Here is a 25307-nt window from a genome sequence, read left to right on the forward strand (position 1 = left end):
TATCCGCATCAACCCTTGTAACGGGAAAGATGGCGAAAAGAAAAAAGAGGATAATTACTGTGCATTTGGATCTGCGGTATGTCTAATATGCTGTGATAAAATTGCATTGATGAAACGGTCAAATACAAAGCGGCACTTGGAACAAATCCATGCGGCACCAGAGATCGCATTAAAAGTAAGACATATTTAATTTATTATACTTTAAAAATACTATATGGCTCTCAATGAAATATATTTAGAAATATTTGGCTTTGATGCCTCTCCCGGTCGAAAAGGTTCCCGACCCCTGATCTGGGGTCTCTTGTGAAATGTTTTGGGAGGAAACCCGCAAAATAAAGCGTCTCCCTGTCTGAATCCTCTTGCTTGGGGGCGAGAAAGCTAACTGCTGAATTTAACAAAAAAAAAAAAAAAAACAATCTCACACACATAACATAAAGACATTTTATTATTGTTAAATAATGGACATGTGCGGTGAAAAATGCTTTATCCAGTAACCATGAACCCAAACCATGAAAACCAAGGCCACGTCGCAACGTCGCACCAGAAATACAGCATGAGCAGAACATCACACACATTTAACCCCACATTTAAACCCTCCCTCCTGAGACAAGGGCTCCTTCCATGTCACGGACAGATACAAATTTCATGTGATTACAATGTTGCATGAGCAGGCACTAGATGTGGCTGTATTTTAGGACAAAGGAACTACAAACACGGATGCCGCTGCAGTAAACAGTAGACACACAAAGACTAGTAGGAAAGGGACGATGCTATAATAGCTTAATATATTATTCCAACACCACAGGTCTTTGCTTGCTGCTCTTCACCGTATTCCTTTGTCACTTTGTTGGAGCTTTTTATTTAACTAAAATAGGTATTTTAACTCTAGATAACACCAAAGTCTTACCCATGGATAACCCACGCGTTTCAAGATGCTGAAAGAAAACTTCTCCACCGGCAGATAGAAGAGACTCCTTAAGAACGTAGCTTCCTTTTTTTTTTTTTCTCACCTTTTTTTTTTTTCCTCCCCAAGCGATTTAAGGCAGAGTGAAACGCAAACGTGAAAACGTGCGACGTCTGCAAGCAGGAAAAAGGGGAACATTTCATCCTGTGCCTGAGGACGGCTCACAAAGACAAAAAAAAAACCACAATGTAAGTGTGAATTATTTCGCAGAAGACGGGAATAAAATAATCCGTCGGGTGGATAAATGTTTCTCACTCCAGCAGCAGTTATAAATAATTGAGAGCCAATTTCTAATATATCAATGCGAGTGTTCGCTGCCGGGCAGAAAAGAAAAAAAAAAACGGCGACTCCTCGGCGCTGGTTTAGCGAGCGGGTAAAACAAGGGGGTAAATTCAGGCGTGCAATCCCATTGTTTGGGAACCGAAAAGTAGCGAAACAATATTGAGCGCGCTCACTGTGCTGCTTGGGATTTTTTGGTGCTGTGAAAAGCAGATATAAATATTAAATGCCTCAACATGCCTTTGTTTAAAGCGTGAAAATGATTGCGTTATGGTGACCCAATTCCCTGATGGGACTCAACTTCCTGTCCAATCACCTCCTTTTCTTCCAATAAGTCCAGTTTGTTTCCAACTTCTGCCCCTGCAGGAGTTTGATCCCCCGTGTTGCTTCATCTGTGCGTCCCTTTTCTCGGCGTGATTGTATTCTCGCAGATTCCACCAATCTGGGCATCTGCATTCACACCGATATTCTGCCTCTGTTTTGCATCCGGTCTCCGGCTCCCTCCTTTTAACAAGGCAAGGGTCGCTTTTACCTCATTTCTTTGTTGTCCTTTTTGGTCAAGCGCGAGGGCGCTGAAACATTCTTTCTCCCGACACACACAAAAAAAAAAAAAACGTTTTTAATATTGTGTTAACAGTCTCTGTTAACAGTGCATGCTCACTGGATGCAGGTGGCAATACCCGCATCCCTTTAAAACACACAACCCGGGAATATGATCAGTCAGAAAGTGTGCGTTGTTAAGCTACAGTTTAAAGCTGCGATCGACGCCTTTCCCGACAACGGTGCTTTAAGATTTTACTCTCCCGCGGTTAAGAGTGTCAGAGGTGTCAATTAATCAGGGGTTTCACAAACCTGTCTCTGTGATAAACTGCAGAGAGTCTGCTTTACATTTGAACCCATGACATGCATCAAGTCCGGGCTTGTGAAGACATGATGCGCGCGTGTGTGTGTGTGTATGTTTGTGTGTGACATGAACCCCTGGATAAGTCAATTAGGCGACATGTCAACGCTACAGTTTGGTTCTAGGCCGAGGAATCTCTGCAGTGTGAAGGAAATGATGAAAGTAGAGGTTGAAAATGGGATTTACAGTCCAATGTTTGTGATCCATCAGCAAAGCAAAGTAATCTACACACTCTCTGGAAATGTGACTGTAATATGTTTATGCTAGGAGGGGATATAAGGTTAAAGTCATATCTTAATGCCAGGAAATGCCAATGTATGACCCTATTGTGATATTTGAGGCATCAGTCAGACAGCCTCTGTTTTGGATGAATGCTAGCCGGCGTCACGTTTCTGTTCCGGGTTATTTGCGGTTTATCCTTGTTTCCTCCAAAAATGCACCCCTGCCGCGTCTTTCAGTTGGACGTGAAACACACTCCGGCTGACCTCTCAATCTTTTCTTTACAAAATCCGCATCGAGTTGGCCACGACGGAGGTGTTTTCAAGTCAAGAACGAGGATTTGCGTGGAATCCGCCGCCTCACCTGTCACTGCCTAATCTGCTCTCGGACAGCGATAGCGCTCGCTATTGTCATTCATATATTCATACGCCTCTGCGCTGATCATGATGAAAAGCGGGTCAGTGGGAGAGAAAGGGATGTGGAACAATGGGGAGGACTTGAAACGAGGACCAAACTTGAAGGTGATGGGAAACGACAGCGCTAAGCTGACAACACACATTGTATGCAGGACGAAAGTATTACATCACACCGCGTACCTCCAAAGGCTAACTGCTAATTCCAGGATATAGTTGTTTTTAATCAGCAACGTACGTCTCGTCTGAAGTTTGGAGACAATTGAATTAATTCGTAGTCCTGATCATAAGTCACTGTTTTTCAATAATTTAATAATAAAACCCCCATTCAACCTCCTTGCAGCAAAACATCGCCCCGTTAAATCTTCAACCAGCGTCCGACCCAAAACCCCAGCAGGTATTTTCCAGAACCTCCCTGTAGTTTGAGCTGAAGAAGCCTCTACTAAGAGAGGAGCGAAACTAAGTCCGGTTGCCATGACGAGATCTTACAACCATTAACGGTGACCTTGAAGACTATGAACCTTATCATTTGAGCTGCTTTCACGATGTAGAAACTTTTTTGTTTGCCGTTCCTAGAAGCATTTCAGAAATCTGGCCAGTTCTTGGTGCACTCAGACAGCAGAGGAACAATTTTAACTCCAACGTTAAGGCAAGGAGTCTTATCACGGATTCTATAGCAACTTGTGATGTCATTGCTTGGTGATTGGTGGAGCTCATAAGCCGCACTCATTGCCATTTTTAAACCCAATCGCGGTCACTGGTCAGCTGATATGTTTTGCAACATGGTGGTTCAAAGGGGTCGCAGAGGCAAGAAATTTTATACCAAACATTTCAGAATGTTCCTTTTTTGTTTTACACGTTAAGCATGTTGTGTGAAAGGTTTTTTTTTTTTTTTTTTTTTGAAGCGGCCGCTCCTTGTTATCGCGTCACGGTGGTGGAGAGGGGATCCTTCCGGCCCGCGGGAGCGTCCCCGAAAAACACCTAGTTAGTCCGAGCCTGGAAACGCGGGATAATACCTGTAATTGGCAGTGCCGCGGCGGAAGGCAGAGCGAGTAGATAAAAGACGTCACCGAAATAATTGAGCCGTGGGGATAAATTGATGGAAGTGCTTTCACCATCTTATTCTAGCGGACCGAAATGACAGGCAGGTGCAGCCCGGCCCCCTCCGCCAACCCACCGTCCGCGCGTTCCGCTTATTAGCGTCCCGCTGCTGGTGCCCGGTCCTGCGTTCCACATACATTTGCGGGATTCAATTCCGTGCCGGAGCCCGCTCTCTCTTCCACAAGAGAGCAGCTTGACAAAAAGGAAATTGCTTAACCCGAAGCAAGGGGGGTAGTTTTTCTCCAAATGGCCGTCCTCAGGTGTTTCCGTAAAGATGCACTTGTTTTTAGTCTGAATTACAAGTTGTGCTCTGAAAGGGTGTTATCACACCTGATGCCCCTTTTAGGAGGCGCATGAAAGCAGCCAGTTGGTCAAGATGTTATTGGACGCGCGCTGGGAAGTGTGGCTGTTACGATGCAGCTGTGTTTTTATCAATATCAGCATATACAAGACATGAAATCGGTGTTCACTGATGTGGGCTTGAAAAGAAATCGCTACGGATTGATATTTGATATGCAATCGTCATAATAGCAGTGAAATATAAGGGGATGGGGTGAGGTATCTACAGCTAACCGTTTGATTGACAGGAGACACAGAGGATATTTAGATTGCGTTGCTTTTAACAAACCCCGGATCCTCCTAACAGGGAATTATATCTCACATTAAGGCTTTGTCGATTTTTAGATCAAATTCAACTGTCGACATTTCATTTTCATCCAAAAAACAAAATAAAAACAATGGTGGTCAAATGCTACGCCTTTTTCATTGACATAATATTAATATAAGGTGTATTTTCGACACATTTTTGGACACAGAGTTCATTCATTATCGCTGCACTCAGAGTCGTGCAGCGTCGGAGCCTATCCCAGCCGTCATCGGGTAAAAGGTGGGGTTCAACCTGGATCGATCACGGGGCCACCTATAGAGACCTATAACCATTCACCCTTTCATTCACAATCATATAGAGACATACAACCATTCATATAGACATTCAATCCTTCAGCCCCTCATTTATACGTCACGGTCAAACACTCGTTCTCATATGGTTTTTGGAATTTGGCCTGTGGGAGGAAGCCCACGCAGAAACTGAGGAAACATTCCTGTCGGAATCAAACCCGAGACCTTCTTGCGGCCGAAGCCCAACCCGCTACGCAAACCAGTAAACAATGTTTTTGAAAATAAATAACAGTAACTGACAGTGTAATATTTGATGCTCTCATATACTAGGCGTTATTAGAGCACGTTTCCTGAAATCAGTGTCTCAGAGCTGAAAAAGAAACCAGACTGGTAGCCGGCGCTCTCTGCAGCTAAGTGCTAAATCAGTTTTTTTTTTTTTGTTTTTTTTGTACCCAAAGGCCAAGTTTCAACTGGTGGATGGGTACTTCCAGCTCTTTGGCGATTTCATGGAAATAGCCCAGTTTTGGGTCTCTTGTGCTGCAAGGCTAAACAAGGTTTCCAAAATCCCTAACTTCCTGAAGGGCTCGGTCAGCTCTCCAACCCGACACCTGCATTTGAGATGAAATAATAACCCAAAGAGAGGAGGTAAAATACGGCCACCCTTATCTCAGTCCAGGCACACGCTCCTCCTCGGGGTTTTTTTTACCCGGGCCGGTCCGTGCCGCTCTGTGACGTTCAGGTGCTTGAGAGCTTTTCTCCAAGCCGTTCGTCTCCGAAGCCTTGTCATCCGCAGCTCCAGCTTGACGTGTGCCTTTTCTCCCCGGGGGAGTCGGTGACGGTAGTGACGGTGGTGAGGAGTTCCTGGCAGCTAAAATGAATAACGCCTTCCCTCGCTGCGAAATGCTACATCGCCATTCTCCCTGCTTCCTCCACCAAAGAATTAAATCTACATCCACCCGGCGACAACCTTCTCACGTGAACAGCTACACACGTATCTTACAGGTATTTTATCGCCAAAACCCGATTTTTTTTTAACACTAAATTCCCTTATCTTTAAGAACCTCGGCTCACATATAACTTATACGGGCCGAGGAAAAGCTCAAATGTAAATTAAACACATTCAGCGATTATGGTAAGAAAACAAAAGGCCATTGTGAACGAGTCTGACCTTTGACCCCGGGGGACGGAATCGCGCGTCACGACAAAGAACGCGGTGGAACCCGAATGTCGACCGCAACGAAACCAACCGGACGCGCACATTTCTACCCGGCAGGCCGTATTGGCGAGGTCAGCAATATAATTCAGCACGATTCAGAATGTGTTAAAGTAAAGACAGAGAAACGGGTTGATTAAAAGATAATGATCGCCCCCGACACCACTCCTCGACACACCGGCGTGCCTCAGCAGGGGCCGGCGGTGCTGACGGTGGTGTAGCTGAACTTGGACACGGAAGTGGCCATGGAGGTGGCAATGGAGGTGGCGGTCATGCCGTCTTCTCCGCCTCTCTCCCTCCTCCGGCAACACCGGCAGCGGCGACAGACGCGGTTGCGACAGCAGCAGGCGAAGGTGGACGTCAGGGCTTTGCGGAAGCGCGTGTTCATGAAGCAGTAAATGATGGGGTTGACGCAGGCGGAGGAGTAGGAAAGCAGGTGGATGAAGGAGATGGGCGCGCCGGAGAGGGCTCTGGTGGCGGACGCCAGGTCGAAGGCTCTCCAGGTGTTTGCTGAGTAGAGGGGCATCCAACAGATGAAGAAAAGTGCCACGATAACCATGAGCATGCGGATGACTCGCTTCTTGGCCTGCAATTTGGCCTCTGAGGTGTTGCTGCGGGCGCGTTCCGTCTTGGGCTGGGCGGCGGTGAGGGTCGGGAGCTCCACAGCGCCGGAGTTCTTTTTAGCGGTTTTGATGTAGCAGCCGTCGTCGTCGTCGTTGGAGCTCGCCGCCGCTCGACCCACGCCATTCTTCTGGGCCGCTGCGAACGGAGGGGATTTTTAAAATAACGTTTTATCATAAACACAATCGCCGCGCCGTTCGGTTCAGATCAATGCGGGAGATGAGACGCGAGCGAGCGCGATCAAAAAGAGGAAGCGAACACTGGGGGGAGACCGGATGTCCCTGGCAAGTTCACCGGCCTGACTCATCTTTTGTGCTAAGAAAAGACATAAAAGAGAGAAAAAAAAAATCTCCTTTTTCATTATGGATTCACTGCCCAGCTGGCTCCGGAGACACAATTCACACATATAACATATATATGATATTTCTGTTGGAAACCATTGGAGGTCTGTTGGCATTAGAGACCGTGACAATATGTATATATCAACCCCCTCCCTTCTTCACGATAAATAAGCTCAGTCAGATTTCTTCTTGGGATCAGTTGTCCAGGGGGCTAAATCTGTCCGATTGTCTCCTGATATCAGGTCGGAGTGACCTTAGTTAAATTGGCCCTGCGGCCAAACATGTCCAAATACGGCGTGATTCCTGTTCGCGACACTGGCTCTCGAAGCGTTTAACCCAAACTGCAATGTTTTCCGAGCCGGCGTGATGATAGCCTTTATATATTATGTACAGTAGAACCTCGGCTCACGGTTTTAATTTAATTTGTTCTTTGACTGTTCGCAAATCAGTTTTTCCCGTTGAAATCAATCCCATTGGTCTCTTCTCCACAAAAACATTCTGTGCTGTGGAAAGTTTTTGAGAGTTTATTAGTGAAAAAAATAGAGAAAGGAAATTAAAGACAGCCTTAATCATTACTGTTTCTGGTGTTCTTTCTCTTTTTGCCACAACTTGAACTCTGTATTTCCTTCTCTAAATCAGCATGCAAAAGTAAAGCCTTCTTGCGACACTCGCTAATGCTATCTCTAGCAAGTTGTCTTTCATTCATTCTTATAACTTCAGCTATAACTTCACAACTTTCTTCTAAGACTTGAGACCTTGTTTCATTAACATTGTCTTCAGTCTTCATGATTGTGCAGATGTTGACTCAGCCATGTCGTAGTGCTTGGAGAGATCCGAAACGCAAACACCACTCTCACGTTTAGCTATCACTGTATTTCCTGCTTCCGATCATACTTGGATACTCTTAAGACCACTACCACTGACACGTTTAGCATTTTGGGGGCAATAATGAGGGCTAACTGACTAAAAAAAGCACAAAAACACAGGAAAGCAATGAATGATGTAGACAATGTAGACGATGACTACCTCGTGCGACTTTAACGCCGCATCACAACCAATGCTTGTTTGCAGCTTGGGTCAAAATCAAATCAAAAACGCCAAGGTTCTATTGTGTATATATCATTTTTGTGCAGTAAATATCGCTATCACGCCGAACGACATAAAGATGCTGTGACAAGTTCGCTTGTTTCTATTATACTCAGTTGAAAGCTTCTAGTCGCCTTCTTGCAAACCAGCAAGAGCTTGAAGGAACTGAAGGCTACTTCAAACGCCTCAACCTCGGTGAGTCATGCCGAAAGCTCGACGCCATGGAAACCGACGTCGGCGAACAGCAACGCAGTTGCCACGGCATTTGAGTTTCACCTGGTTGACCACGTGCCTGATTTACACCCGGTTACACTAGGCCTACTTTACCATTTTCTGATTTAAAAAAAAAAAAATCAAACAGGTGTGATGGCAAGGAGGGTGTTTTTGGCTGCAGGGAACTGTATTTTTGGGACATAACAGGTGTTGAACACGGGATGAAATATGTGAGTAAAACCCCATTCCCTGCAGTATCCACCAAATCTCTATCAAACTTATATGTAGTCCGACATACATTTTGACATTTGCAAAATAGGTGTTACTCTTTTGACAGCTATTCACTTCTTATAGGTCTATAAAAGTGTGGACGTGGATGTTGTTGTTTCTGCCGTTTGAGATAAATCAGTGAGAACGAAAAGGGGGTTTCGTGGCTCGGATCGGATTCAAGACGGATCTCACCGGAGGATTCGGCGTTCTGGCTCAGCTCAAACTGCATGCCGCGGTAGAGCTCTCTGGAGATCAGACCGTAGGCCACGATCATCACCACTCCCGGGATGAAAAACAGAATGCACAGGAGCAGCACATACCTGAAAAAACGCCAAGAGGGGGGAGAGAGAGAGAGAGAGAGAAGTCACAGTTCACTCAGAGTTGCTTTAAATACTTTCCAGACAGAATCATTCACCTCTTCTTGCAGAACGAACCCTGGATCAGACAAACAAATCCGCGAGATGCATCAAAAATCAGAAATGCACTTTGACCTCAGCCGTGTTCCCCATGGTGCCAGACCGTCCCCAACCCGTCCCATTCGTCCACGTCTGCCCGTCAGCCCGTCAGCCCGGGTCGCTGCCCATGTTGCCATCTTAAATAGGATTTCACATATTCAGCTGCTCTCTCTGCATTGCGTTCCTTCTTTAATGTATAATAGCATTAATAATGATTATAATTCCGTCTAACAGGTGATCAAACAAGTCCAAGTCCGCTCCGGCGGTGTAGACCACCCCACACTGTCCCAGGAGTGAAGTTGTCTCTAAGGGGCTCGGTAACGTTCACGCGGCTGTTGTCAGACTAGTGAACCGGTCAGCCGATGCATCGGTATCACTCTATAGTTTCACCCCCATTTGTCAACATTAACACTCTTCATGTGTCCCATGGTAGTAAACTTATACAACAAATATGATTAAGTATGAAATATGATTCATTCATTACCTATACAGCGGGGATATTGGAACCAATACCCGCTGTGATTGGTTGAGAAACTGGGTTTACCCTGAACCAGTCACCACTATTGGCCATATATGGAAACAATTCACCTTCCCATTCATACTTCAAATAGAGATATAAAACATTCACTCTCATCCAAACCGTCACATGCACAACAACTCATTAACACATCACTCGCTCATTCACGTCATCTACAGATATACAAACATTCGCTCTCTTATTTAAATGTCTGCCCTGCTGACCTCCTGCATGTTTTTGCAGGAATGGCCGATACGAGCCATATTATAAATGCTGCACATTCTTGTTTTATTCATTGTTCAAAGAAAACCATTGATGACAGGAACAGAAATGATCAGAGGTGAAGTTCTTCTTGTGATATTTGTCTTTTAGTATGAAGCAGGTTCTATCTGTACAAAGAAGGAAGGACTCTCCTTTCTAATTCCAAACACACGAGGCCCTTTTTCCTAAAGGAAGGTCGGATAGGGAAAACAGCCCAGGAGCAGATTACACACTTTAACCAAACACCCAAAGGATACCGTTCCCAACGTGTAGACTGAGTTTCCTGAGTGTGCAGGGCCAGTCCGACCAGTCGGACCACCTCAAGGACATACTGTTGTGCGTCAACGGGAACAAATCCATAGGATTTATTACTTCTTATAGGAATTCTCACCTGCGTTAAAATTTGGAGATAAGAATAAGAATAAGAACAACTTTATCAATCCCGAAGGAAATTGCTGTGCCAGAGTTACAGAAACTATAACAGTAATAAATAAGAAAAGGAAAGGCAGAATTAGAAATAAAAATAAACTATAAACTATAAAGTGTCTCAGTGAAACTATAAAGTGTCTTAGTATACAGTGATAAAACTATAAGTGTCTTAGTAACAAGTGAGGTAAGGAGTGCACAGATACAGTAGAACCTCAGCCCCTATTCACGAACAAATCGGCAAACAAATAGAATGTTCGATTAAATTTTGAATCGAGCCGCAAACAAGCCCCAGTGAACAAACACACAAACTAACAGGCTTTCCGTGTTGTAGTTTAGCTGCAGTTGTGCGTGGCGGTTCGCGTTGTTTACATCGTTTAGCGTTCTCCTGTGAAAACGCTTTTTTGTGCTTTTTTTTTTCAATTTAGCCCTCATTATGGCCCCCCAAAAAAACGAAAGTGCTCGTGACTGTGGTGTTAAGAAGAGTTAAGAATTACAGTCAATCTGAAGAGGGAAATGATAGCTAAACATGAGAGTGGTGTTCGTGTAACAGATTTCTCCAAGCGCTACCAAGTCAACCATCTGTGCAATCTTGTAGAAGAAAAGTGAAAAGTTAGTTTGGATAAATGAAAGACAGCTTGCTGGGGATAGCATAAGCGAGGGTCTCATATGCGAGACGGCTTTACTTTTGCACATTTAGTGAAGGAAACACCGAATACAAGTGCTGGCAAGAAGAAAAAGAACATCAGAAATACAATAATAATCTAGGTTATCTCTAATTCTTTTCTGTATTTTTGCCACACCAAAATCCATAAAATAGTTTCAAAAGAGCGCAGTGGAGAACAGATCAATGGGATTTACATCAATTTCAAAAGGAAACATTGATTTGGTTTGCAAACACAGTCAAAGAACGAATTAAACCTGCAAACCGTGGGTAGATTCGTGCATGTACGTCGGTAGCCGGTCTAGTGCATCAAATGAAGAACACCTATTTGGCAGTTCAAATCCTGAGTCTTTGCGCAAGACACTAACCTAACCTGTGGGAAGAAATCCAGAGAGCCGGTTGTGGTTCATACAACGCAAAAAAAAAAAAAAAAATCACCTATCCTCTACAAAGAGGTGGTTAGGTTTCACTCAGGGAAATTCGAGCATGTGGTGAAAGGCATTAGGCGACCAAATGTACAAGTTAGAAATATTCATTATGCCAAATGACTCAATTTCTGTCTTGAATAACACGTTCCTGCATTAAAAGGACAATTTAAGTGCCGTCATCATGGAGCCATTTTCTAAGCCCGGTGTTGTCAAATGGTGTATAATAACCCACCAGGCAACAGCGATCCTTTCTAAGAGAGCAGACGGGCAGATGATAGGTTTCAGCTGAGAATGAAAATTAGATAAACATTTAAAGATGGTCTGTTTCGAAACATTTAAATGCCGTGTTGCTGGGATGTTTAGTGAAGGGGTTGTGTTTTTAGGTTTGTGACACACCCCAGGGAAACAGCACTATGTCAACAACACGGTGTTGTAAGTCAACCTGTCAACCTGATTTTATTCCATCTGATATCACAAGCTAACACCCGGTCAAATCTAGACGGCGGCTGTAAGTGCACATAAAACCAAATGACTTCATGTTTTAAGACAATATCGATTGCACACGTCATATATATTGACACATCCACTGATATATGTGTGAAAATCCAATACCAACAAATGTAATCCTTGATTACATCCACGTGGCAACGGAACCAGAAACACCTTTACGGGTTTTGTCAAAGAAGAAAAACGAAGTTTTAAATCCCCAATTTGTTGCAGGGATTTAGTCATAAAATGAGGCGGACGGATGAGATTAGCCCGGATCCTCGATGGACCATGACGTTTGCAGATGACATTGTGATGTGTGGCGAAAGCGGGCTGCAGGTCAGGTAACATATGGAGAGGTGGAGGTTTGACCTTGGAAGGAGAGGGGAAAGGTTTGCAGTGTGTGGACGAGAGAACAGTGAGGCTACGGGGAATGGTGATGAGGAAAGTGCTTAGGGTCAACAGACCATAGCAATAGGGAAGAGGTGAAGAAATGTCTGCAAGGGTTGATAAAAGAGTATCAAGAATGAAACTCCCTCCTTGCCGGTGCCCCAACGGCGACCATCAGGTCTCTGGAGCTTATCCAGAAAGCGGCGCCCGCCTGATGTTCAACCGTCCCAAATTCTCCCTCGCAACTCCCCTTTTTATGTCCCTACACTGGCTTACCGTAGCCACCCAAGTTCAAGACCCTGGTGCTCACCTACCGGGCGGTGAATGGATCTCCAGGCTACGGTCGAGCCACATGTCCCTACCCGTCCCCTCCGATCTGCCACCTCTGGGCGACCGTCCACCCCATCACTCAGAGCCCCCGGGTGCCTATCGAACCGGTCTCGGCTCTTCTGGGTCTCGGCTCCTCAGTAGTGGAATGTACTCCCGAGAAAGGTCACAACAGCGGTGTCGTTGGCCATCTTTTGCTGTGAGCTGAAAACATACCTCTTCACCAAGCGCTACCCTTCTAATCGCACTTAGCCTCCAACACCCCCCCCCCCAAAAAAAAAGAAAAAAGAATGTATGTATGTATGTATATGGTTCTAAGATGGCTATTTGGTTGAGTGGTCACTTCTCACTTCCTGGTACTTCACTACTGGTACTTCGGCTCTTCAGTGACTGAATTGCACTTCTTGTAAAGTCGCTTTGGATAAAAGCGTCGGCCAAATGACTGCAATGTAATTTAATTTAAGGAAAGGTGTACAAGATGGAGTTGGGAGCAGCCATGTTGAGGAGAAGACAAGAGGCAAAGCCGGAGGCAGGAGACATGAAGATGTGCAGGTTCTCCTTGGGAGCGAGGAAAATATAGACCAGGGGTCTCAGACTCGCGAACAATATTTTGTGGCCCCCTGCCTGAAATCAAATCAAATCAAATACAACAAAATGCACAGAGAAGTGAGAAGACAGAACCGAGGCAGAGTGTTGTTGAAATTGCACTTACTTTTCGTCATGAATCTCAGGTATTCGTCGTGTATTTTCTAAAGAAACGGCTCATTACATTTAAAGATTTTTATAATTACCTGTTCTCCTTTACACTGAAACAAAGGAAAAATTTGGACTTTTCTCAGTAATTACGCTGTGATTTTACTGGTCCGGCCACTTTGACCTCAAAGCACGCCGGACCAAAATGAGTCCATCAGAGCGCCAGCGCGTGTTGGATGTTCTGGAGGTAAAGTCAACCCGAGATGGTTTGGACATGGACAGATGGGGGACGGATCGGGGTGAAAGGACGCTGAGGTCGGAGGAGGCTTAGAGGGAGACCGGAGAGGAGATTTATGGACGGAGCGGAAAAGAACAGGGTTGAATGGAGGCAGGTGATTAGCTGAAGGGGGCAAAAGAAGAAGTCGTAAAATGAGGCGAAAGGAGATGATGGGAAGATCATTGGAACGGGACGCCGGAAAGAGCGGCTCATTGATTGGATGGAGAGAATATACAGCCGCATTTATAATTCAGATAATCAGAAAATGCCAATAACTGCCGGCGGGGACGTCAGCCAGCACATGAAAGCGACAGGAGGCCGCGGCTCTTTTCACTCTAGGCTATTTTAATATCTTCCTGGGTGACCCTTTGAGCTCAGCTCAGCCCCGCTCCTTTACTCCTCGCTGCACTTTCAAAGGAAAAGAGAAAAAAAAAAAAAGGTTTCAGTCACCTCCTCTCATCGTCTGGGCGTTTGATGCCGCGGAGAATCTGCTCCAAGGCGGAGGAGAAACCCTGATGGATGGAGTGGGCACATTGGAAGCCGTTGAATATTCATATTCCCCTCTTTTCACTAGTCCTATATCACCTGGAAGCCTCACAGGAAGAAAGCATCTGCGTAATGAGGGGGGTATCAAACGGGGCGAGATGCACGTGCGCGTTTTGCACACCAAAGATGGCGACAAATAGTAACTTAAATGGGATCGTCTGCTCATTTAGTTATTTCTAGACGGGAAGAAGCTGCTTGTGAGTGTAGGGTAACCTCCCCGCTCCCACTGCACGGGCAGGAAACCATCAAAACCAGAGTAAGACAAAACACTACATGCAAAATCAGCTGAAATGGCCCCGGTCAGACATCGCACTATGCTGGTTATGCGATAATCAATGTTATGAAGGCATGACTGTCTGCTATATAATTCCATATACGGTTTTATAGACCCACATCATATTGAGTCTATGTGACGAGTGAGTACAGATGATGAGTGATTGAATGTCATTTTTAACAACATTTGAACAACCTGGCGATGCAGGGAATACCGAAAAGTTAAAAACTGGCTGTTTCTTTCTATGCCGAAAATAAAGAGCCAAATACATGGCCCACCAAAACGTTCACAATTAACTTTTCTAAAACTGTTTTTATAAAGGAAGTATGTCAATACGACTCGGTTAATTTGTGTGTCGAGCTGTCAAAACACATTAAAACTAGTTTCGTATTGGTTTTAATTTATGATATTGACAATTCAAACAGCAGTTACTGAGCCAACATGCACTTGATAAAAGCAAAAGATTTTATTCAAACCTTATATCCAATGAAGCGTAACAACAGAATGTGGGAAAATCAGCTTTTTTTTTTTTTTTTAGCAATAATTCTAGTTTTGGTGGTAAAACAATAATAATCATCCTGCTTTGACTGTTCCTTTCTATATTTATGTATTTTTCTGATACTGTATTGTAGTACTCGACATGTGTAATGTGTTAGCGCTCTTGTCCACTTATTCACAATAACATTGGAATTCATTTTAAGATAACCGTGCATGCTAATCTAGTTGCATATTCAATTAAACTCATTGATTGGATTGTAGTTTTCAGAAATAAACTAAATTTAAACTTGAAACCTGACCAATAACATTTGTGTTGGTATTATTATATATGATTAAAAAAAAAAAAAGTAAAGGCTGAATGCATTTATTCATCTACAGCTGTGTATGGGCATTAATTAATTTCCAAACTCAAGAGTGCTGTTTAGTGTCTTCATATAATACAAGAAAAGAACTGGAGATCATCAGGGTAAAACCCCGTTGCAACTTATTGTAAAATTAAAATTCAGTTGCTTTTCTGTTGCCATTGAAGCTAAAATTATAATATAAACAGCATGAAATGAGCCGGTGTAAAAGTTCTGAGTAGATAATTATGAGCTAGGGGTGATTCACAGTCTGGAACCAAAAGAATCTGGTTAGAGTTTAATTGAATTCTTTTTTATTTACATCAATATGTTAATGTGCTTTTCCGGCTTATCTTCATAATTCAAAATTCGAGCTCGTGAATGTACACCGTGCATTCATTCATTCACTATCTTCGCAGCTGTCCTGCACTCGCGCTCGCAGTGGCGTGCAGGAACCTATCCTTGCTGTGATTGGCCGAGAATCACCCTGGATCACTCGCCCGTCAATCTCACATATAGAGACGTGCAACCATTCATGCTGTCATTCACGCCCCATATAAACACATACACCCATTCATGTTCTCATCCATAAATACAATTACATTAGCTTGCTGTTCATTCTTCACCTCATGATGTTTCCTCATCATCTCTGACCGCCTTCCTGGAAAGGGATTTCTCATTAAGCCAATGAACTGAATAATTATGCACCAAAACTCTGTCATTTTCAAATTCACACAAAGCTTTAACCCCCCGACCCCCGATGATGGCCGGCGCTGTAACGGCGGGCGAAGATGAAACCACAAATTAAAACTTGAAAGGCCCTCTCACTCCCTGACACGTCTGGATTTTTTTTTTCTTTCTTTCTTTTTTATATCTGCTCCTCAATGACCAGACTAATTAACTAGCCTCCCACTCCCTCCGTCTGACAGACAGCCCCAAAAAAAAATAAATAAAAGAAATAAATAAAACCTCCGGAGTTCCCCGGCACAGGAAACTATCAAGCAGACCTGTATCAAGGGTTGCGCCGTGTTGGTCTTCTGCATTGTACTCATTAATTTTTATAGTGATGCTACGAGATACTGCATCCTTTGGCTTCATCATGCTTTTTAACTACAAAGATGCTCCGTGTGGTCCTCGGGCGACATGTCAGACGTATGGATTTCTTCCTTAACAGACTCCGGCGTCAATAATCCTTTCTCTGCTGACCTTAAAAATCTGCACTCTGCTAAAGTGCGGGGATATGATGAAGTTGAAAAACGATGCCCAGTGCAAACGCAGTAAACGCAGGGCTTGAATGTGCTATGTACAATAGGGGTGCAGAAAATTATCAATTCAAAGATGCATCAAGAACCCTAATTGGACGATTTGGAATAGATGCGGTCATATAATCCATTTATGGATATTGTGGAGGAAGCGCAATAAAAAAATCCAGACAATTTGAAGGCGGATATGTGGGAACATTTTGGTTTTTATGAAGTTCCCGGGAGGCGTCAACTTGACAAGACCCACTCTATTTCTAAAACCTGCCATGCAAAAATAAAATACTACACTTACAACACTAATATAAGGAACCGCATTAGCCGATTGTACGCCGAGCTAATGTTAGGCTCAGCTAACAATGAAAAGAAAACTAGTGACGCAGCCCGACCGAAGACCGATGAGTCTGTGAGAGCCCAGAGGAAGACTCAAACATAACATAGGGATGGACTTAAGGCCTTATCGTGTCGTCAAGAGCGCCGGGTTGCTGCATCTGGCTGCATCGTATCGAATCGTAGACTGGTGAATCATGAGGGCGGCGAAGTGAACGTTTCATAACCTCCTTAATTAAACGTCAACACGGACTGGTCGCCTTCGACTTCCAGCCTCCCTAATGACTCCATCCCTTCTCCTCTGTAACTCCCTGAACTCCTCCAGCCTGAGGGCTCTCACCCAAAGAATGAAAAGAACCGAGCAGCCTTGTCTCCTTCAAACCCTTGTACTTCATCCCTATCATATCTCCTTCAGGCAGGACACAGGACTTCATCTCATGTGATTTTCTGGAGGGCAAACTCTGCGACTCCTTTGTCGAACTACGTTTTTTTTTTTTTTCCCGTGACTTCTGGCTGACCTTTGAGGGCGGGAACGGGCGGGGAAGTCGAGGACAGAAGGCGTCATCAACTCACACTCGCTTGTTCGATCGAATCGTCCGTCAAAAGCTGCATTAAGAGGGATTTTTCCCGGCCACAGAAATCAATCGTGAAAAAATGAACCCTCGGAATAACGCGACAGTTATAGTAATTGTCAGCAAAACAAGCTGGGTCAGGACACTTTTGCTCAGTCCAATCAAATAGCCAGGAAAATCACAAGTAGGCTCAAGCGCTACCGGCAAAGTGAACAGAGACGAAGAAGACAACATGGCGTCGCTGAAACCAGGACGAAGAGTTGTCCGCCTACGCGGCGCCAGGTGATTTATGGCCATCGACTGCGCCGCTCCTTTCTAAGATTGCCCATTATCACCAGCTCCTCCACCGTTGCCATGTTTGTCCTTGTCTGGAACCCTGAACCCAGCACTGTCCCCCAGTGGACGTATTGCTTAGCAACCATGGCAACCTAAAGCACACTTAGAAGTATGTAGAGTTTGACAATGTTTGCAACGGACACATCTCTGCTTGTATAGCGTTTTGCACCGGATTCTATTCATCCAGGCACTAGCGCCAAGGCGCTAACCAGGCTAAAGGCTGCAGACTTAATGCACTAACCAGGGCATTGGGAGCAGCTTGGGGTTCAGCGTCTTGCCCAAGGACCGACGGGGGGAAACTGGGGCTCAAATCCTCAACCTCAAAATGCCTGCTCTACCACGCAGTGCGACGGAGACATGACTCAATTTGGGTAACGTTTGGCTGACGTCAAAACACAGGTTGAGCGGGTGTCTGGTTCACACCGCTCCCTTTTAACGCCGCTGTCCAACACCCGATTTCACAAGTTGAGGCGAAACATCCATCAAGGTTTTTGCTTCCGTTTCAGTGAAAGTGTTGATGTACCTTTAACAGCACAGACTGCGCTATTAGCAGTCGATGTATTTTGCCTGCAACGCCCTGCACATCGACAAGAGGTTCACAACTCGGGAGGTCTCCAGAGCGTCGCAAATCAGAGGCACCAGTTCAATAAGGACCATCCGAGCTCTTCTTAGCAACCCTCCCATTGCCGCCATAACCTTTGACCTCAATCGGATAACAGAACATTTTACTGTCGAGGGAAGATTGTCAGCAACTGTCTGCAATAAAAGGTCTCAATAACAGTGATCACACACGTGCGCTGGCTCGTTCACCATAGTTCTGCCAAATGTGAGTCATTAGGATGCATCTGTTGGTACATCTGGCACCCTGTCATTAAAAGGTAACCCAGGCAATAGCCTCACTTTACATGTTTGTAAACGTGTCTTTCCTTAACATTGTATTTCCATTATCTCCAATCGTGACCTACCGTAAATGACTGTAATTTAATCATCTATATGACTGTCTTGTCCAAACATATATTCAAGGGATTCAAAGCGAGTTTCCCTGTACGGTGAAATTCCTACTTGCCGTCCGCAGTGCATTTGGATATGTATCGATAATATAATTTGTCGTTGAAGTAGGTCGGCCCCCCGGCAAAAGCGACACGGATTAACAAACGCATTGCCGTCGTGGTCAGGGTCAGATCGGTCTGCTCTATGTTTTCCTCTGCTGCCTTCAGAAGTTCAGATGGCTTTATTCGTCTATTAGGCAGCACAAAGGTTGGTGGAGAAGGACTCGATGTGAAGACATAACTGTTCGGGCCTGTGCTGTGTCTGTTTTGTTCGAAAAAATCCATCCAAATTGAGCCGCAGTAATTGTCAAAATGGGACTAGACAAGCCCCTCTTGGATGGACGAGTTTCTCGTCCTGCCTCCGAGGGAGAGCACGTACATCCTGGAAACTCATTTTGGACTCTCGGTCACCAGCTGGCGACCGTTGGGGCGGGCTGGGATGGAACACAGATCTCAATTGAAGAGATTGTTGGAACTCCTTCACTTTGGCCAGAAATTAGTTGACACATGATGAACCATGTTAACCCGGGGGGGTTCGACCGCCTCAAATGACAAACTTACCGAGCGTGACCGATCGCATGAAGCGCCATCTGATTGTACGGCTTGAGAAAAAGGAAGCTGGTTTCTCCTCCTCATCAAACTGATGCATATGTAAATGATGGCATTATACAGACTGCAAATCCTAATATCACGGAACAGACGCGTCACGCTTGTGCGGGCGCTACTGCGGAGGCCGTTGTCATTCATGGAAGGAGGTTCGAAAGTTTGCGCAAACATGCCGGAAAGCCGTAAAGGGGCAGGGAGGCCTCTTGGCGAATTGAAAATATCAGCGTCTTAATGTCGAAAACGTCTCCCAGGGTCTCGTCCAACTCACCAGGTTTGCTCGTCCTGCTGGCTGGGCCAGTCCAGACGGCACATGTGGCCGACGGTGCCGGTTTTCTTCTTGAAAGTCATGATGATGCTGAACACCGGGTAGGGGATCATGATGAGCAGCGACACCACCCAGGTGGCAGCGATGACGCGGTAGGCGTGTGAGCGGGTCTGCCACGCTCGGGACTTCAGCGGGTTACAGATGGCGCTGTAGCGCTCGATGGCGATGGCCACCAGGCTGAAGGTGGAGATGGAGACTGAGATCCCTGTATGAGCAGAAAAACATTGAAACATTCATTCATTCATTATACAGTATATATACTGCTTAGTCCATCCCAGCTGTCATTCGGCAGGATTCACCCTGGGGAATAGTCGATCGCAGGCCCACATATAGATACATGCAGCCATTCACCCTCTCATTCACGTGACTATTCACTCTTTCATTCACACATCATATGGAGACTAACAAGGATTCACTCAGTCATTTTTTCACATTTCCAATAGAGATAAACGACCCGCTCATTTGAGTGTCATAGACGCACGATCTTTCTTTCACTCATTCACACCTCATAGAGACATACAATCGTTCATTCAAGCGTCATAAGGACACACAATTCACTCTCTCGTGCGCATGTATTTTCAAGACATGAAACCAGTCACTCACACATTCACATGTCATAGACATACAACTCTTCACTCACTCATTCACGCATCATATAAAAACATACACTCTCACATTATTTTCCTGACAGCATAATATATATTTTTATTTATTTATGTAATGCTAATGCCTCCACTGAGGTTTCGTGTCGTTTTACCGAAAATAAAAATAGATAAACTGAACAATCGCATATCGTCCCGTTCACGCTTAAGACAAGTGCCTGCTCTGATTTGTTTTTGCTGAATGTAATCCTTTCACTGTCAGCGGTTTGTAGGATATCCGAGAACAGCGTCTTCCGCGAGGTTCAGAATAAGACCATCCACGACGACAACTTGCCATGCGCAATATTCCAAATCAGCGGGCCGAGCCTGCGCATAAAGGGAGGCCCGCAAGAATAAAAGGGGCTCCACAGATGGAGATTGCAACGAGCTTGATTTGCAGTGTTGCTGCACGTATCAATCCCTGCTCATTGCTCCTCCATGACAGGGCGGCACAACCAGTCTTTGCATTATGTTACAAGGTGGGAGGCTACCGTGCACAAACCTGTCGAGGACATTTACGCTCAGGTCCTGAAGAATTTGGAGCATGAGCTATTTATGCTTTGACATATTTTGTCAAATTTGTCGAAAAAGTGTTTGGAACCGTGCACATGTGACTTGGAAATAGACGTGAAATCTGGTAGAACGGCTCTCTCACCCCGCGCCAATAGAACAAAGGGTCTGAACTCGAAGAAGCTCCAGAAAAAAAAACAAAAAAACATCACCATCATCATTGCAAAAAAAAAAAAAAAAAAAAATCCCTTTTATGCTCCCCGAACAGCAGAGACTCTGTTGTGCATTATTAAAACCGTTTCAGCTCTTTGCTAGAAGGGTAATTTCTTGTGATTGCTGACATGAAACCAGACAGGGTACTACATCAAACCAACCCCCCAGAGCCCCCAGACACCCTCCAATAGGGAATAACACAATGTAACTCTAGTTCTGTTTACTGACAAATGGGGCTCATTGTTGAACTATGCGCGTGTGTGTGCTTTTCATCCTCGGAAAGAAAACTTCCCGAAGCAACGAGCAACTTGTTAGCAGGCATCTGTCATGATCGCACACGCTAAGAACGTATGGTTTACCTGCGAATCACCCGGACTCGGCTTCGACATGAGCTGAGCTTTCAGGAATATAAAGGATTCCTTAACAGCGCTGCTGCACAATAAGTCTCTCACGCCCACGTGCGTCTTTCCAGTTCGCAGCCATGAAAAGACCAAATCAAACACAGGGGGTTTGTTTCTGTTGATGCTCGGAGGCGGATGTGCGTCTCCAACAGAGGAAACCAGGAACATTTTATTGTCATTGCTTTGTCTTGGCAGGGACTCTATCTATCTATCTATCTATCTATCTATCTATCTATCTATCTATCTATCTATCTATCTATCTATCTATCTATCTATCTATCTATCTATCTATCTATCTATCTATCTATCTATCTATCTATCTATCTATCTATCTATCTATCTATCTATCTATCTATCTATCTATCTATCTATCTATCTATCTATCTATCTATCTATCTATCTATCTATCTATCTATCTATCTATCTATCTATCTATCTATCTATCTATCTATCTATCTATCTATCTATCTATCTATCTATCTATCTATCTATCTATCTATCTATCTATCTATCTATCTATCTATCTATCTATCTATCTATCTATCTATCTATCTATCTATCTATCTATCTATCTATCTATCTATCTATCTATCTATCTATCTATCTATCTATCTATCTATCTATCTATCTATCTATCTATCTATCTATCTATCTATCTGAACTCTAATTATTTTTAGCAATATCTATATTATGGAGGTAATGTGTTATATATCTATTTATTGGTATATTTATCTATCTATCTATTTATTTATTTGTGTGTTTATTCATTTATTTATTTCTAACGACAGAAGCAGGGAAAAGGGAGCCAAATTGTAAAAAGTTGTATGTATGTAAGCTGAAAGAGGAACTGATGATGATGTGAACAAAATGCATTGTTTCATGTGTGTGTGTGTGTGTGTGTGTGTGTGTGTATGAATCTATGTGACGGCATTAGATGAAAATCATTAATGTGCATAGACCAATGACAACGCTTACCAAATCTAATTAGAGCTCAATTGAATGGTAAATGTAGCTGTGCATTTCAGCAGCGTCCTCCATCTGCGCAGCCGGCCAGCGAACGTCAAAGATCGTTACACTTTTAAATGCATTAAACGTGTCAGACAGGTTGCAGTCGTCGAGCGCGTCGCATGATCCATTTACCGTGTGCGCCCGCAGTCACAGCCTCCCTATTTCCTCCCAGTCTGCAGCTCTTTTCCCCCAAAGCATCAACCTGCCTGCTTGTTTTCTCCTCACTCTCTATGCATGTTGGGTGTGATGAGGGTGGTGCTGGAAAACAAAAGCTAATATATTTTCTGGTACACTAGAACCTTGGCTTCAGGCGCGTCTAATTATGAACAAATCAGCTTACTAACAGAGTTTTCAATCAAATTTTGAATTGACCTACAAACAAGCCTCAGTGCACGAACACACACACAAACAAAAACTTGCAGACTTTCCACATCGAGGCGTTGTAGCGTAGCGGCAGTCATGCGCTGTTTGTTGTTCAGTACTTTTTTCAGTAAGTTAGCTTTCATTACGGCTCCCAACGCAAGCTAAAAGCGCGAGTGCTAGCAGCGTTAAGAAGCAGTTAAGAATTACAATCGATCTCAAAAGGGGAAATAATAACTAACCATGAGGGTTGTTTGTGTTAAAGATTTCACCAAACACTATAACATGTCGAAGTCAACATCTGTACAATCGTGAAGAACAAAGATGCACTAAAAATGGCTAATGTGGCTAAAGGGGGACTGAGTTACCCAATCAAAAGTCTCAATTCTTTGTTTGGATGAAGGAAAGACAGCTTGATGGGGAGGGTCTAATATGCAAGAAGGTTTTACTTTTGCATGCTGATTTAGTGAAGGACACGCCGAGTGCAAGTGCTAGCAAGAAGAGAAAGAACACAAAAAACACATAATTAAGGTTATCTTTCTTTCCTGTCTGTTTTTGACACAAATGAACCCATAATAAAGATTCAATAGAGTTCAGCATGCTTCAATGGGATACATTGATTCGGTTCACGAGCATCTCGAGACGAAGAACGAATTAAATCCATAAGCAGACATTCTACTGTATATGTATTTTTTTCTATGTATGGCTCATTTGGAAGAGCGGACGTACCTGCGATCGAAAGGTTTGCGGTTTGAATTTGCTCCTCCTGTCTCCTGGCTGGAGCGTCTGGCCAGCGCCTTGCACATATGTGTGTGTTTGTGAATGGCTGAATGCAATCTAGTGTAAAGCGTTAAATCCTATTTGCAGTGGCGCTCGGGTTCAAACCAAGAACTTTCAAGTTACCAGGACGACCGTTCTTACTATCCAGAATTATTCTGGATGTAATCGACCATGGGATCATACCACAAGTCATTTCTTTGTTAGTTTTTTCCATTTCCTCATCTAATACTATTCTTATCACAGATCCATCCTGGGTTGCTGTGAGGAGTGCCACTAATAGTCAATATTTTTCATTGTTGGTTTAGCGGCGGGTGGGATAGGAATCGGAATTGACGGCAGAAATTTAAGATTGACGACATATCGGTCCTTTTGAAGATTTCAGAACAATGATATGTTCGGTATGCTCATCAATTTTGACAGAATATTCACTCAGCGGCTACGAAGCCGTGACACCTGAAGCCTGCATTAAAAGTAAATGATTCCCATCTTTTTTTTCGCATCTGGGAGGAAATTCTCTGGCAAAATGCGATTTATACCGGCGGCTCCACGGGTCGGGAGAGTTTAGTCCATAATACCTCATCAGATGGTAAAACTCAGGGTTTTCAAAAGAATTATGCACACGCTTGGAGGTCATGCGTAGTCATGCACGAAAAGGAAACGGCGAGCACTTAGAGATGAGCCGCGGGCCCGCCGCTCGGGTGATTCGGATTGATGGCGTCGTTGCAGGTATGCAGACATCGCGGCAAAAGCCAGAGTCAGCTAATGTGCTTCTCGTCTGAAGGATTAGATCATTGTTCAGCAGCCGGGGCGAATCACTCAAGCGCTTTCAGCATTTCAGTCCCCTCCATTTGACTGGCTGCTTTATTACTGCCAGGGGAAGCCAACCCCCCGACATGAGATCAGTGCACCTATTTGTTTGGCCTCAGTTATGAAGTGCAATTTATTTCAACGCGAAAGCTTTGTCAAGTAAAAGACACTTTTGGAAAAAAAAAAAAAAAAACACACCGCGCCGCGGCCGCTCGTGTTATGCCATGATGCGTTCGGGAAGTGTTTTTTTTTTTCGCGTTTTGCCAAAACAAATTGTAAAGCATCTCGAGGCATCTGCTTAATCTTGGAGCTTTACTTTACTGAGCGTGCAGACCCCTGTCCTCAGGCTCCATGTTTTTCCGCGTACCCTCAAATCTTTTGCAGCCCACCATCCCGAAAGCCCCCCCCATCCCCGGCTGCAGCTTCCGATGCAGAGCTGCGCAATAATGTAATGTAATTACTGCATTATTGATGCCAGGAATAGGCAGCATAGCTTGGACTGTTTGCTCTGAGGGCCTCTGTGTAACCCGACAACCCAGGCTTGCACCTTTCTCATGTCAAAACCAAACTAACTCCAGCCGCTTCCTTTCATATTACAAACCCGTTGATTTTCCACGCGTAGCTTAAAGGAGGACGACGGTTCCCATCACACTTGCGCTCTCTTTGCGTGGGTTAGTACTATTCAAAGCGTCGGGACGTCGGCCGGTTTGCAGATTCCCAGCAAGTAGGAGCACTTTTTGGGAAGAAGTAATTCTGTGAGTCTGGATGAGTCGCGGTCGACCAAGAGCTCACACACACACACACCACTTCACATTCCTCAGTTTTCTTCCTCGAATGAGAAAGAATTGATCTCTCCCTCCCCGCCTGGTCTCAGTAGGAGGCTTTGGTAAGATGCTTTTTTCGTGAAAACCTTGAGGTTTCCAGTGAGAATCTCACAGTGCCTTGAGCCTGGAGAAAAAAAAAAATCTACTTTCCCCGATGAAACGGCACCCGGCGACCCACACCTATT

At 44.4% G+C, this 25307-nt stretch overlaps 1 protein-coding gene across 1 annotated transcript in view; it reads right to left on the reverse strand.

Moving 5' to 3' along the window:
- Positions 1-251: 251 nt before the first annotated feature.
- The window catches only part of cckbra (cholecystokinin B receptor a), a 46319-nt gene continuing 21263 nt past the window's right edge, over positions 252-25307 (reverse strand). Inside the window, exons 3-5 of the mRNA XM_086147978.1 lie at positions 19522-19783; positions 8711-8838; positions 252-6746 (exon numbers count right to left, since the gene is read on the reverse strand). Coding sequence (XP_086004104.1) covers positions 6175-6746; positions 8711-8838; positions 19522-19783 — 962 coding nt within the window. The 3' untranslated portion in view covers positions 252-6174. The remainder of the gene's footprint in view (positions 6747-8710; positions 8839-19521; positions 19784-25307) is intronic.

Source organism: Fistularia commersonii, chromosome 6 (genome assembly GCF_037954325.1).
Source record: "Fistularia commersonii isolate RoL2024-O1a breed Wild chromosome 6, RoL_Fcom_v1.0, whole genome shotgun sequence".
In the NCBI taxonomy this organism is placed as follows: Eukaryota; Metazoa; Chordata; class Actinopteri; order Syngnathiformes; family Fistulariidae; genus Fistularia; species Fistularia commersonii.